This window comes from Phoca vitulina, unplaced genomic scaffold, assembly GCF_004348235.1.
Source record: "Phoca vitulina isolate PV1807 unplaced genomic scaffold, GSC_HSeal_1.0 scaffold21, whole genome shotgun sequence".
Taxonomy (NCBI): domain Eukaryota; kingdom Metazoa; phylum Chordata; class Mammalia; order Carnivora; family Phocidae; genus Phoca; species Phoca vitulina.
The window spans coordinates 23,786,611-23,798,864 of NW_022589724.1; the positions used below are offsets into that span (position 1 = coordinate 23,786,611).

Below are 12,254 nucleotides of genomic sequence, written 5' to 3' on the forward strand. Positions count from 1 at the left end.
ATGACCTGAGCCGAAGGCAGCTGCTTAACAACTGAGCCACCCAGGCGCCCCTATCTGTAAAGCTTCTGGTCAACAGTAGGCTATTAGTAGTTAAGTATTTAGGGAGTCAAAAGTTATGCATGGATTTTCCACTGCACAGGGGGTCAGTGCCTCTAACCCCCACATTGTTCATGGGTCAACTATATGTATTTCCATGTTTTGATTCTGTATATCTACTTCCCAGTTTTATTTATTTTTTTAAAAGATTTTATTTGACAGAGACACAGCGAGAGAGGCAACACAAGCAGGGGGAGTGGGAGAGGGAGAAGCAGGCCTCCCGCTGAGCGGGGAGCCCGATGCGGGGCTCGATCCCAGGGCCCTGGGATCATGACCTGAACCGAAGGCAGACGCTTAAGGGCTGAGCCACCGAGGCGCCCCTACTTCTCAGTTTTACAAACCCATTTTTTCACTGTGTTAATACCTTATTATTCTATTGTTTCAAGAAGTAGTTTTTAGTTCTAAGAGTGGTACTGAGGTATAATTTTGAGAAAAGGAGGCAGATACAGAAAAGTACATACTGTATGATTCCATTTATGTGAAGCTGAAAAAAGCAGGACTGATCTTTGATCATGGAAATCAGAAGAATGGTTATTTTTTTTTAATTTTATTATGTTATGTTAGTCACCATACAATACATCATTGGTTTTTGATGTGGTGATCCACGATCCATTGTTTTCATATAACACCCAGTGCTCCATGCAGTACGTGCCCTTCTTAATACCCATCACCGGGCTAACCAATCCCTCCTCCCCCCTCCTCTCTAAAACCCTGTTTGTTTCTCAGAGTCCATAGTCTCTTATGGTTCATCTCTCCCTCCAATTCCCCCCTCCCCATTTTTCCCTTCCTTCTCCTAATGTCCTGCATGCTAAGAAGAATGGTTATTTTTTGCTATTTTTCATTGAACCTGATTTACTAGGATGAATTTATCCTCCTTTGTACTTTTTGGTTTTGCCTTTCTTTACATATTCAGATGCTGGTGGGCTGAAAGATTTGAGCAGTTCGGAGTGATCTCATTGCTAGGACTATAATCAATCTACATTTCCAGGTTTCAATGGAATGTATGTATTGTATTATTTTTATTGATTTTATTGTTTTGCTTGTTTGCTCATTTTTTAGTGCTGAAGCTTCCCCTGCTGAATGTTGCCAACATGCCAAGATTTTGGAAGATACACAGTTTGTTGATGGATATAAGCAATTGGGATTTCAGGAGACTGCTTATGGAGAATTCTTGAGTCGGTTAAGGGAGAATCCTCGTCTTATTGCCTCCTCTTTGGTTGCTGGGGAGAAACTTAATCAGGAGAACACACAAAGTGTTATTTACACAGTTTTTACCTCCCTCTATGGCAACTGCATTATGCAAGAAGATGAAAGCTACCTCCTTCAGGTTTTGAGATACTTGATTGAATTTGAACTTAAAGAAAGTGACAACCCCAGGCGACTTTTGAGGAGAGGAACTTGTGCCTTCAGCATCTTATTTAAACTTTTTTCTGAAGGACTGTTTTCCGCCAAACTTTTCCTCACAGCTACTTTACATGAGCCAATCATGCAATTGCTTGTTGAAGATGAAGATCACCTGGAAACAGATCCAAACAAGCTAATTGATAGGTTCTCCCCATTACAACAGGAAAAACTCTTTGGAGAGAAAGGCTCAGATAGATTCAGGCAAAAGGTTCAAGAGATGGTGGATTCCAATGAGGCCAAACTGGTGGCTCTGGTGAACAAGTTTATTGGTTATCTGAAACAGAACACATACTGCTTTCCACATAGTTTGAGGTGGATTGTGTCACAGATGTACAAAACCCTCTCCTGTGTAGATAGACTGGAAGTTGGGGAGGTTAGGGCAATGTGTACTGATCTCCTGTTGGCCTGCTTCATTTGTCCTGCAGTTGTCAATCCAGAACAGTATGGAATAATTTCTGATGCTCCTATTAATGAGGTGGCAAGATTTAATCTGATGCAGGTATGCTTTTGCTATTATCATTAATATGGCATTCAGTTGAAAATCAGTTGAGTGAGTAGTGGGGTGGGAACAGAAAATATGATGACAATATGTATATATTCTTACCATTCCCTTTCCTCAAACTGGCTTAAATATTTGCTTCTTAAGAGATAAAAGCAGTTACGGGACACCTGGGTGGTTCAGTCAGTTGAGTGTCCCACTCTTGGTTTCAGCTCGGGTCATGATCTCAGGGTTGTGGGATTGAGCCCTGCTTTGAGCTCCAAGGTCCGGCTCCACCTTCAGCGGGGAGTCTGCTTGAGAGTCTCTCCCTTTGCTGCCCCCCCGCCCCCCGCTTGTGCGCGCATGTGCATGCACGCGCACACACACTCTCTCTGAAATAAAAGAAATAAAAGCAGTTATATTGGGATTTAAAAATATTGTAGTCATAAAGTATTTTGTTAGTTTTTGGGGCACCTGGGTGTCTCAGTCTGTTAAGCATCTGCCTTCAGCTCAAGTCATGATCCCAGGGTCCTGGGATCAAGCCCTGAGTCGAGCTCTCTGCTGCGGGGAGCCTGCTTCTCCCTGTCCCTCTGCCTGCCACTCCACCTGCTTGTGCTTGCTGTCTCTCTCTCTCTGTCAAATAAATAAATAAATAAAATCTTAAAAAATATATATTTTGTTAGTTCCCTAAAGATTTAGTTATTTATTTTAGAGAGAGAGGGAGAGCACGTGAGTGAGGGGAGGGACAGAGGGAGAGGGAGAGAAATCCTTGAGCAGACTCCCCACTGGGCTCGGATCCCAACGTGGGGCTCGATCCCAGGACTCTGATATCATGACCTGAGCTGAAACCAAGAGTCAGATGCCTAACTGACTGAGCCACCTAGGTGCCCCTTGTGTTAGTTTTTATTTATTTATTTTTTAAATTATTTTTATTTTTAAAATTTTATTTATTTGAGAGAGAGTGTGAGAGGACAAGTTGGGGTGGAACAGAGGGAGAGGGAGAAGCGACTCCCTGCTGAGCAGAGAGCCTGATGTGGGGCTTGATCCTGGGACTCCAGGATCATGACTTGAGCTGAAGGCAGATGCTTAACCAGCTGAACCACCCAGGCGCCCCTAGTTGATTAGATTTTCTAGAATAGGGCCACCATCCCTTTCCCATGATTTCAAAACCCAGCGTGATTGAAATTATTTATACATCATCTTTTATGCATTATTTGGTAGCAAAACCTGACTTGAGCTAACATGAGACTATTTATCACTGCTAGTTATTCCTTTTAGGGCATGAATACTCATGTTTTGCTGCAGAAATGCGAATACATTTGATTACAGGATGCCACCCTTAATACTGCCTATGTTACATGTATGCATTAATCAGCCTTTCTAAAATCTTCAAATTTTAAAATCTGAAACTCTTCTGGACCTCAGTTTCAGAAAGAGGAGTTTTGGATTTATGTTAGCACTTTTCCCCTTTATCATGAGAACTACTGGAATCATGTTACTTATTTTTTTTTTAGAGAAGAGGAGTGGGGAGGGGCAGAGGGAGAGAGGGGGAGAGAGAGAATCCTAAGCAGGCTCCACGCCCAGTGCAGAGCCCGATGTGGGGCTGGATCTCACAACCCTGAGATCATGACCTGAGCTGAAATCAAGAGTCGGATGCTGAACTGACTGAGCCACCCAGCCACTCCCATGTTATTATTTCTTAAGGGAATCTTTTAATCATATCCTATCCTCCAGAAATACTATAAAGAAGAAACTGAGTTTATTTAGAATATAATATATCTTTGGATGATATTTTTTTTTAAGATTTTATTTATTTATTTATTTATTTTTAAATATTTATTTATTTGACAGAGAGAGAGACAGCGAGAGAGGGAACACAAGCAGGGGGAGTGGGAGAGGGAGAAGCAGGCTTCCCGCGGAATGGGGAGCCCGATGCGGGGCTCGATCCCAGACCCCGGGATCATGACCTGAGCCGAAGGCAGACGCTTAACGACTGAGCCACCCAGGCTCCCCTTAAAGATTTTATTTATTTGACAGAGAGAGAGAGTGAGAGCGGACACAAGCAGGGGGAGTGGGAGAGGGAGAAGCAGGCCTCCCGTGGAGCAGGGAGCCTGATATGGGGCTCGATCCCAGGACCCTGAGATCATGACCCGAGCCGAAGGCAGACACCCAATGACTGAGCCACCTGGGTGCCCCTGGATGATGTTTTTTTAATGATAAGTTTTTTCTTCCCATGGGCATTTCTCTTATGTTGGTATGTTTAGCAATTAACTATATGAAAATCCCCGAAATAAAATTTAAAGTTTTTTATCATCTATGAAACAATAAATTTATTCTTAAGATAGTATAGTTGTAGGTTTTTATTTTGTCATTCCAGTAGAGATTGAATCACTTATTTTCTCAAAATGAGTAAAAAAGGGAATTGTACCAGATATTAAGATGATACTGTATGATATGAGCTTTCCTCAAAGTGTCTTTAAAGAGAATAGATTAGGGTCGCCTGGGTGGCTCAATCGATAAGCGTCTGACTCTTGATTTTGGCTCAGGTCATGATCTCAGGTTTGTGAGATCGAGCCCCATGTTGGGCTCTGTGCTTATTGGGGAGTCTGCTTGAGATTCTCTCCCTCTGTCCCTCCTGCCTCTTCTGAAATAAATAAATAAATCTAAAAAAAATGTAAAGAGAGTAGATTAACAGTTCTCTTTTACCAGTAAGGAACTTGCTCTGTGAATTAACATTTACTTTCCAAGCAGCTCTGTTCTGTAGGATTTTTTAAATCTAGAAAAAAAATTCTACCTTGAGAATTTTGTGAACTATAAAGGGAAAAGTATTTAATATTAACTTCAGGTAATTTGAATCAACTTTTGCAGTGAATTTTAAAATTCCTAAATGTATGAAAAGTATAATACCAGAAACAAAGGTATTTTATTTTTATTTCATATTGTCAATGTAATGTTAAAATAAAAATTTCTATTTATTGTCTATAACTCTTCATCTAAATATAGTAAAAGCTGATGTAGAGAAGATACACGTTTAATTTGGGACCCTGCTTTGCATGCTTGGTCAGATGGTGTAAATATTATTATGAAACAGCTTTTTAGACTGGAATGGAAGCAGTTTCATAGAGAAGAATTTGTAAGTATCTATAGTCCGTGTCTCCCAACTACTGCTTTGGGTTACAGGTTGGCCGCCTTTTGCAGCAGTTGGCAATGACCGGCTCTGAAGAGGGAGATCCCCGGACAAAGAGCAGCCTTGGAAAATTTGACAAAGTAAGAATGAATACTATCTTGTGTGAAATACCATTTATAGAAAATTTTGCCAAAGTATTAGTGAACTTAACTATTGTCTTTCTTTAATCTTGTCCTTTAATTTATTAAGAAATTACTCTTTTCAATTACCCTTGGTATAGCTATAGAGAATACAATGTTGGATCAGCAGCATTTAAAGGAAGATGTAACTAAAGATTACTAATTCTCACTTAATTGAAGTGTTGAGGAGATGCCACTGTAATGAGAGCCAAAGAGTTTTTAAGATTATTTTATTTTAAAAATTTGATAAGGCGCCTGGCTGGCTCAGTCAGTAGAGCATGCAACTCTTGATCTCGGGGTTGGAGTTCTAGCCCCATGTTGGATGTAGAGATTACTTTAAATATTTTATTTATTTATTTATTTATTTATTTATTTATTTATTTATTTAGAGAGGGCGTGCATATGCAGGCAGGGGGAGGAGCAGAGGGAGAGGGAGGGGGAAAGAATTTCAAGTAGACTCCATGCTAAGTGCAGAGCCCCATGTAGGGCTGAATCCCATGACCCCGAGATCCTGATCAGAGCAGAAATGAGGAGTCCAATGAGCTGCTCAGGCTCCCCGGGGCATAGAGATTACTTTAAAAAAAAAAAAAGTCTTAAAATAAATAGGGTGGCTCAGTCAGTTGAGTGTCTGAGTTTTGGGTTCTGTTCAGATCATGATCTCACGGTCCTGAGATTGGCCCAGGTTAGGCTCTGTGCTCAGCCAGGATCTGCTTTAGAGTCTCTCCCTGTCCCTTTCTTTCTGTCCCTCCCCACTGAGTGCATGTGTGTGCACACGCATACGCACTCTCTCTTTCTAAAATGGATGAATAAATCATTAAATCGTGTAATTAAAAAAATCACAAAAGGAAATGAGCGACAATTGTATAATTTTAAGTGTATTTCATAAATATGTTTTATAGCATTGTTCAGTTAAATTAGATTTTAATCATATTTGAGTAGGCTATACATTCAGCCTTATTTATTTATTTATTTATTTTAAGATTTTATTTATTTTTCAACAGAGAGAGAGAGACCGCGAGAGAGGGAACACAAGCAGGGGAAGTGGGAGAGAGAGAAGCAGGTTTCCCGCTGAGCAGGGAGCCCGATGTGGGACTCGATCCCAGGACCCTGGGATCATGACCTGAGCCGAAGGTGGACACTTAACGACTAAGCCACCCAGGCGCCCCCCCCATTCAGCCTTATTTAAAATTCAGAGGTTTATAGTGAAATTCCACTTTCACCTCTGATCTCTAACCTTTATTTCCTCCCCAAAAGGTTCTCGATGTTCTCAGTGTTTCATGTTTTCTTCAAGAGGTCTATATGTATACAAGCAAATTCTTACATATGTTTTCCCAGTCACCCCATCCATCCCTTTTCACAAATGGTAGGGGAGTGTGCACTGTTTTGTGTCATGTTTGTTTCACATACCAGAATTTCATGGAGACAATTCTGTGTCAATTTAAAAAGAGTTTAATTTTTTCATTGTTGGGTTTAATATAATTTTCAAGAAGAAAAACTTTTGCGTGCTTGTCTACCTTAACCAGAAATTTTGTCCCCTTATTTTAAAGAGGAAATATTTCACTGTGATCTTTTCCTGTTTAACAGAGCTGTGTTGCTGCTTTTCTTGATGTTGTGATTGGGGGCCGTGCAGTGGAGACCCCTCCAATGTCCTCCGTTAATCTTCTGGAAGGATTGAGCAGAACTGTGGTTTATATAACCTATAGTCAGCTTATTACTCTGGTAATGGCCTTATTCTTTAATAGGATTTTCTCAAAAGTAATTTATCTAAGCATGGGCAGAGTCATAGATAAGTACATTGTGTGAGAAATAGATATTGTGTTTGAAAAATTGATCTCACTAGCTAATGTCCTCTTACCTTTGCCAGGTGAATTTTATGAAGAGTGTGATGTCTGGAGATCAACTGAGAGAAGATAGGATGGCTCTTGACAATTTATTGGCAAACCTGCCCCAGGCAAAGCCAGGAAAAAGCAGCAGTTTGGAAATGACTCCCTATAATACTCCTCAGCTGTCTCCAGCAACCACTCCAGCAAATAAAAAGAATCGATTGCCTATAGGTAAAGAGCATTTCTCATATTTGGGCTTTCCCTTAAGTATAGTATTTTTTTATTGACCTTTATTACTGCTCAGTGTTTTGGAATATGGTTTTAAATAATTTGGGAAAGCCTTTCCCTTTGTGTTTACTGATACTAATACAATTTTTAAAAATTGGACCAGTTAAGGTTTATGTGTAGGCTTTAGCTTTATCTAGACATACTTTTCATAATTAATTGAGATCATGCCACCTACAGTATACTTTATTGATATTTTTGTAACTTTTTTGGGAAAATTTTGAAAGTGTCAGTATTTGAATTATGTAGCCCTGTCATTTCTTCAAAGTTCTAAATAATATAATAATAACTTAGAGGTTTCTGTCGGTAAAGTTGAAAATACAGTTACAACTTTTCCATTATTGTTATTTTTAATAATTTTTATCAAGTGAGCTAAGGTTATCTTTGTTATTTTATAAAATAAAGGTTTCATTTTGTCAAGTTTAAGAATTGGGTTTAATTAAGTTTTATTCACTTAGTAAACATCTGTTATCTACACACACACACACACACACACACACACACACACACATTTAGTATTACCATGTACTCTGTACCAGACTGTGGATGAGCACTTTATAGATGTTGTTTCATTTAATTCATGCAAAAAATCCATGCAAAAAGAGTAGGTGTAATGACTATCCTGCATGGGGGGGCACTGTGTTAGACACTGGGGATACAAAGACCACTAGGATATGCCGTTGCTCTGGTAGTTGCTGATAGTCTAGTTGGGGAGAATAAGAGGAGACCAATTGCTGTCATTATGCTGTGTTTGATGGAGATAAGCATACATGGAGGCTTATGGGGCACCCATGTTGGCGACCGTGTCAGGAGAAGATCCTGGAGACAGTGAAGCATATACCTTCTCTTGAAGGATGAATGGGAGTTAGACAGAGTAGACCAGAGAGGGAGAGAAAGAGTGTTTAGGCCAAGGGAGCAGTGTTTTAGTGCCCATTTTTTAATGAAAATGAGCTTAGCAACAGTTAGTGAACATTAATAGTTATTTTACACATTTTGAAGAATGGGATTTCATTTTTAAACTTCCATGAGCTGGTTTGTTAAGAACTGACAGTTTCTTAAAATTAATCCATCTTACATTTAACCTAATATGGAATAATATCATCAACAAAAATATGGCATTGTATCTTCAAGCCTTTGGCTTTCATCATCCCAAAATGTCAGTTTTCAGAATTAAAAATAGAAAAAAAGGAAGTTTGACACTCAGTGATTTTTAAAAAATATTTATTTATTTTAGAGAAAGAGAGAGGGAGTGGGAGCACACGAGCAGGGCAGGGGGCAGAGGGAGAGAGAGAGACGCAGACTCCCCACTGAACGTGGGGCCTGATGTGGGGCTCGATCTCACAACCCTGAGATCACAGCCTGAACTGAAATCAAGAGTTGGGTGCTTAACCAATTAGCCATCCAGGTGCCCCAGCACTCAGTTATTTTTAATATTATAACCTGTTTGCACTTTTTTAACATGAAGAAATAAATGATTTTTAGTAAATCAGAGATTTTTTCCTCCATTATTTACTCCTGTACATTAGTTCTTTCATTTCTTGTCATCTAGAAGTATCATTAAATATGGGTATAATGGAAAATAAACTTCAAATGTTTGCCCACTATTAGCTTGTATAGTCATATGACCTGGTCATTGAATTTATTTCATATTTTTAAAAAATGTGTCCATTATTCAGAGGGTTGATTTTCTTTCTGTTTAATGCTTTCGCAACCCAGGACAACAGTTAGCAGCCATCACTGCCTGGGATCCCTCAGCCACCAATCTCACTGCTCATATTACTCTAGTAACCCCATTTGGTGGGTAATAGGCTGTTCTTCCTCTTCTTATATAACTTTCATTTAAGAAATAGTATATGAAAGTGTGCTCCATGTGCATGTTGCTTTTGCTTTATGTAAATTGCTACATGGATTTTGATTACTTGCATTTTTATAAATTATAAGGTTTGTTGCTTAAGATTCATGTAGTTGTTCATAAAGTTGGATTTAAGTTCACAGTTCAGTAGAAGACAGTGAGTGAGTGTCAGCAAATAAAAGGTGGGAGTGAGCCTGTGTTCGACTTTTGGAAATTGATCTGTGCTCTGGATTTTGAAAGTAAGAGTGATTAATGAACAGATCTACAGCATTGTGTAGAGGACTCTCTATTTTTTTTTTAAGATTTATTTATTTATTAGAGAGAGTGGGTGCACACACGGGGTGGGGAGGGGCAGAGAGAGAAGGAGAGGGAAAGAATCTCAAGCAGACTCCCCGCTGAGCGCAGAGCTTGACATGGGGCTCAATCCAACAATCCTGAGATCATGACCTGAGCCAAAACCAAGAAACCAAGAGTCAGAAGCTCAACGGACTGAGCCCCCAGGCGCTGGAAGAGGATTCTTTATATTTCTGTCTTCAAGTAGGTCAGCTTTCACTCAAAGTGAAGTTGAAAGACTTTTGTTATTATAGAGTGTTTTTGCTTTATGTCTGTGCTTTTGATTATTTTGCACTGAAGTAGAATTTCTATTTAGTATTCCGGTTGTACTGAATTTTACTGCCGTCTGAAAGAAATTTGAAGCTTATCACGGAAGACTTAAACTTATAGAGAAATTGTCAAACTATCTAAATCTTTCAGTGTCCAAAAGTTCTTGTAAGATGTGTAGGATGATTATTTTAGAAAAAAGTATTACTTGTTTTTACTTATAGGTAAAATTTGCTTACTTATAGAAAAAAAGCACCCCAAAATAATTAGATTTTTCATTAATTTAGAATGTTTCTATAAAGCAGAAGGGAAGGGAAGTCTTTTTTCCTGCATTTTTGGAAGGAGATTAGTACATTTCAGGAAAATCAATGTGTCTTCAAAAACTGATTCTGATTTTGTCAATGGTTGTTCAATTAGCATATATTACTTTATATGGCTCTCAGATTTCTGTATGAAGTTTTTTGATGCTTGTAAGTTCAGTGACAGTTAAATCCTTTTATAGAAGAAATAGTTGAAGGTATCTTGATAAGAAATAAGGTAGTGCTCTTCTTGTTACTCCAAGCCTTAAGCTGAGAGATGTGTTTGCTGTTCTGCAGGCGTGCTCATCCGTGTGTCACTCGATGTCAGATACACATAGACTATTGTTTCTATCAGTTTTGAAGGAGAATCTGTGTCAGTCATCAGAGTAACTGGGAAGATGTAGGGTTTTTTTTAAAATTCATATTCTCACCCCTCTTTTTTTGTGCATGTGCAAATGTCCTACATTAATAGAAGATACATTTTTGTATTTACTGTACCATTTTCTTCGTCTTGTCTTGTTCTCTAAATTATCATATTTGAATATTTTTTTATTAGCAACTCGAAGTAGAAGCCGCACCAATGTGCTAATGGACTTACATATGGACCATGAAGGGTCATCTCAAGAAACCATCCAGGAAGTACAGCCAGAAGAGGTTTTGGTCATTTCCTTAGGGACAGGTCCCCAACTCACTCCAGGGATGATGTCGGAAAATGAGGTATGAATGTATTGTTAATTTAACTTATAGCCATCAATATTAAGGAATTAGCTTCTTTTTTTTCTCATTCATGGTCTCTTGCTTCTATAAGTCAATATGCATTTAATGAGTGCATTAAATGCCAAACTCCCTCTGAATAGTTCTAGGGGGCCTTTCACATTAATACATTGAATTGATAGCATGGTAGCTGGTGATTAGGTCTACACCAAGAGGAATTTTCCTCATTGTGTAGAAGAGACAGGAAGCCAGGAAATTGTAGTATGGAAATTGAAAAGACTTTTCCAGTGACCTGTAGGAAATGTTTTTTGTTTCTTTCTAATGATGTAGTGGTATTCTTGCTTTAGAGAGCCAGATTCTTTAGAAATACTGTCTGTTCTTTGGTTGGTTAGGAAGAAATGGAAGACAGAACTGAAAACGAAGAAAGTAAAATATTTTGAAGAAATGGTCTTGGGATGTGGGCATCGCTTTTAAGATATTTGTAAACAGAAGAGCTTGGGACAGAGGCAAAAAGAATGAAGAAATAAAAAAGAAGCAACATTTTATATTCAACACGGACTGCTTATTAGTCAAGAAAACCTATTCATGGGGCACCTGGGTGGCTCAGATAGTTAAGCATCTGCCTTCGGCTCAGGTCATGATCCCAGGGTCCTCGGATCAAGTCCCGCATCGGGCTCCCTGCTCAGTGCAGAGCCTGCTTCTCCCTTTCCCTCTGTCATTCCCTCTGCTTGTGCTCTCTGGCTCTATCTCTGTCAAATAATAAATAAAATCTTAAAAAACAAAACAAAACAAACCTATTCATGACTTGGGACGAAGGGACCAGTTCTAGTGGTCGATGAAATGATGGTAGTGGTTGATACAGCCATATTTGGAACTGTGGCGTGACCGTTAGGAAAGAGTTCTGTCAAATTCCAGAACTCTGTACACACACACACACACACACCCCCCACAAATGAGCTGGCAAAAACTGTCTGAATTAACTTTTTAGGAACTCTGGAATGTAATAAACTTATAACATCTAGGGGAATGTTGAATGAGGAAAAACAACTGCTGAATTTCAGTCAGGGAGCTCTGTGGCATTTTACCTTCCTGTGTTAACCTTCCTCCAGTTCCCAGCTCTGGCAGCCTTGAATCCCTGTGTAGGGAAATATCTTCATTATGGTATGAGCCTTTTGTTTGCTGTTAATCTTATTCTCTAGGCCTTTAGATAGATTTTTCCTGAAGATTCTTTGTACGTTGCTCACTATGAGTTTAAAGTACTAAGTTATCTTAAAAATACAAAATGCAGAAATTTTATGTCTGCATTTAATTTCAAGCAAATAGGAAAATAATTCTATTTTTATTTATTTATTTATTTGAGAGGGAGGGAGGGGGGAGGAGCAGAGGGAGAGGAAGAG

At 39.0% G+C, this 12,254-nt stretch overlaps 1 protein-coding gene across 11 annotated transcripts in view; it reads left to right on the plus strand.

Annotated features, from left to right (window-relative positions):
* Positions 1 to 12,254, plus strand: part of GAPVD1 (GTPase activating protein and VPS9 domains 1) — a 74,462-nt gene that overhangs the window by 27,819 nt on the left and 34,389 nt on the right. For 7 of the 11 annotated variants that reach the window (XR_004301120.1, XM_032418244.1, XM_032418242.1 and 4 more), the window contains 6 exons: positions 1,156 to 1,999; positions 5,159 to 5,245; positions 6,869 to 7,003; positions 7,149 to 7,338; positions 9,109 to 9,189; positions 10,700 to 10,860. Coding sequence is in view for 10 of the 11 variants with exons in the window: in XM_032418244.1 (XP_032274135.1) it covers positions 1,156 to 1,999; positions 5,159 to 5,245; positions 6,869 to 7,003; positions 7,149 to 7,338; positions 9,109 to 9,189; positions 10,700 to 10,860 (1,498 nt within the window). In the remaining variant the exon portion in view is untranslated. The remainder of the gene's footprint in view (positions 1 to 1,155; positions 2,000 to 5,158; positions 5,246 to 6,868; positions 7,004 to 7,148; positions 7,339 to 9,108; positions 9,190 to 10,699; positions 10,861 to 12,254) is intronic. The other 4 variants (XM_032418246.1, XM_032418245.1, XM_032418247.1 and 1 more) reach the window with 1 other exon arrangement.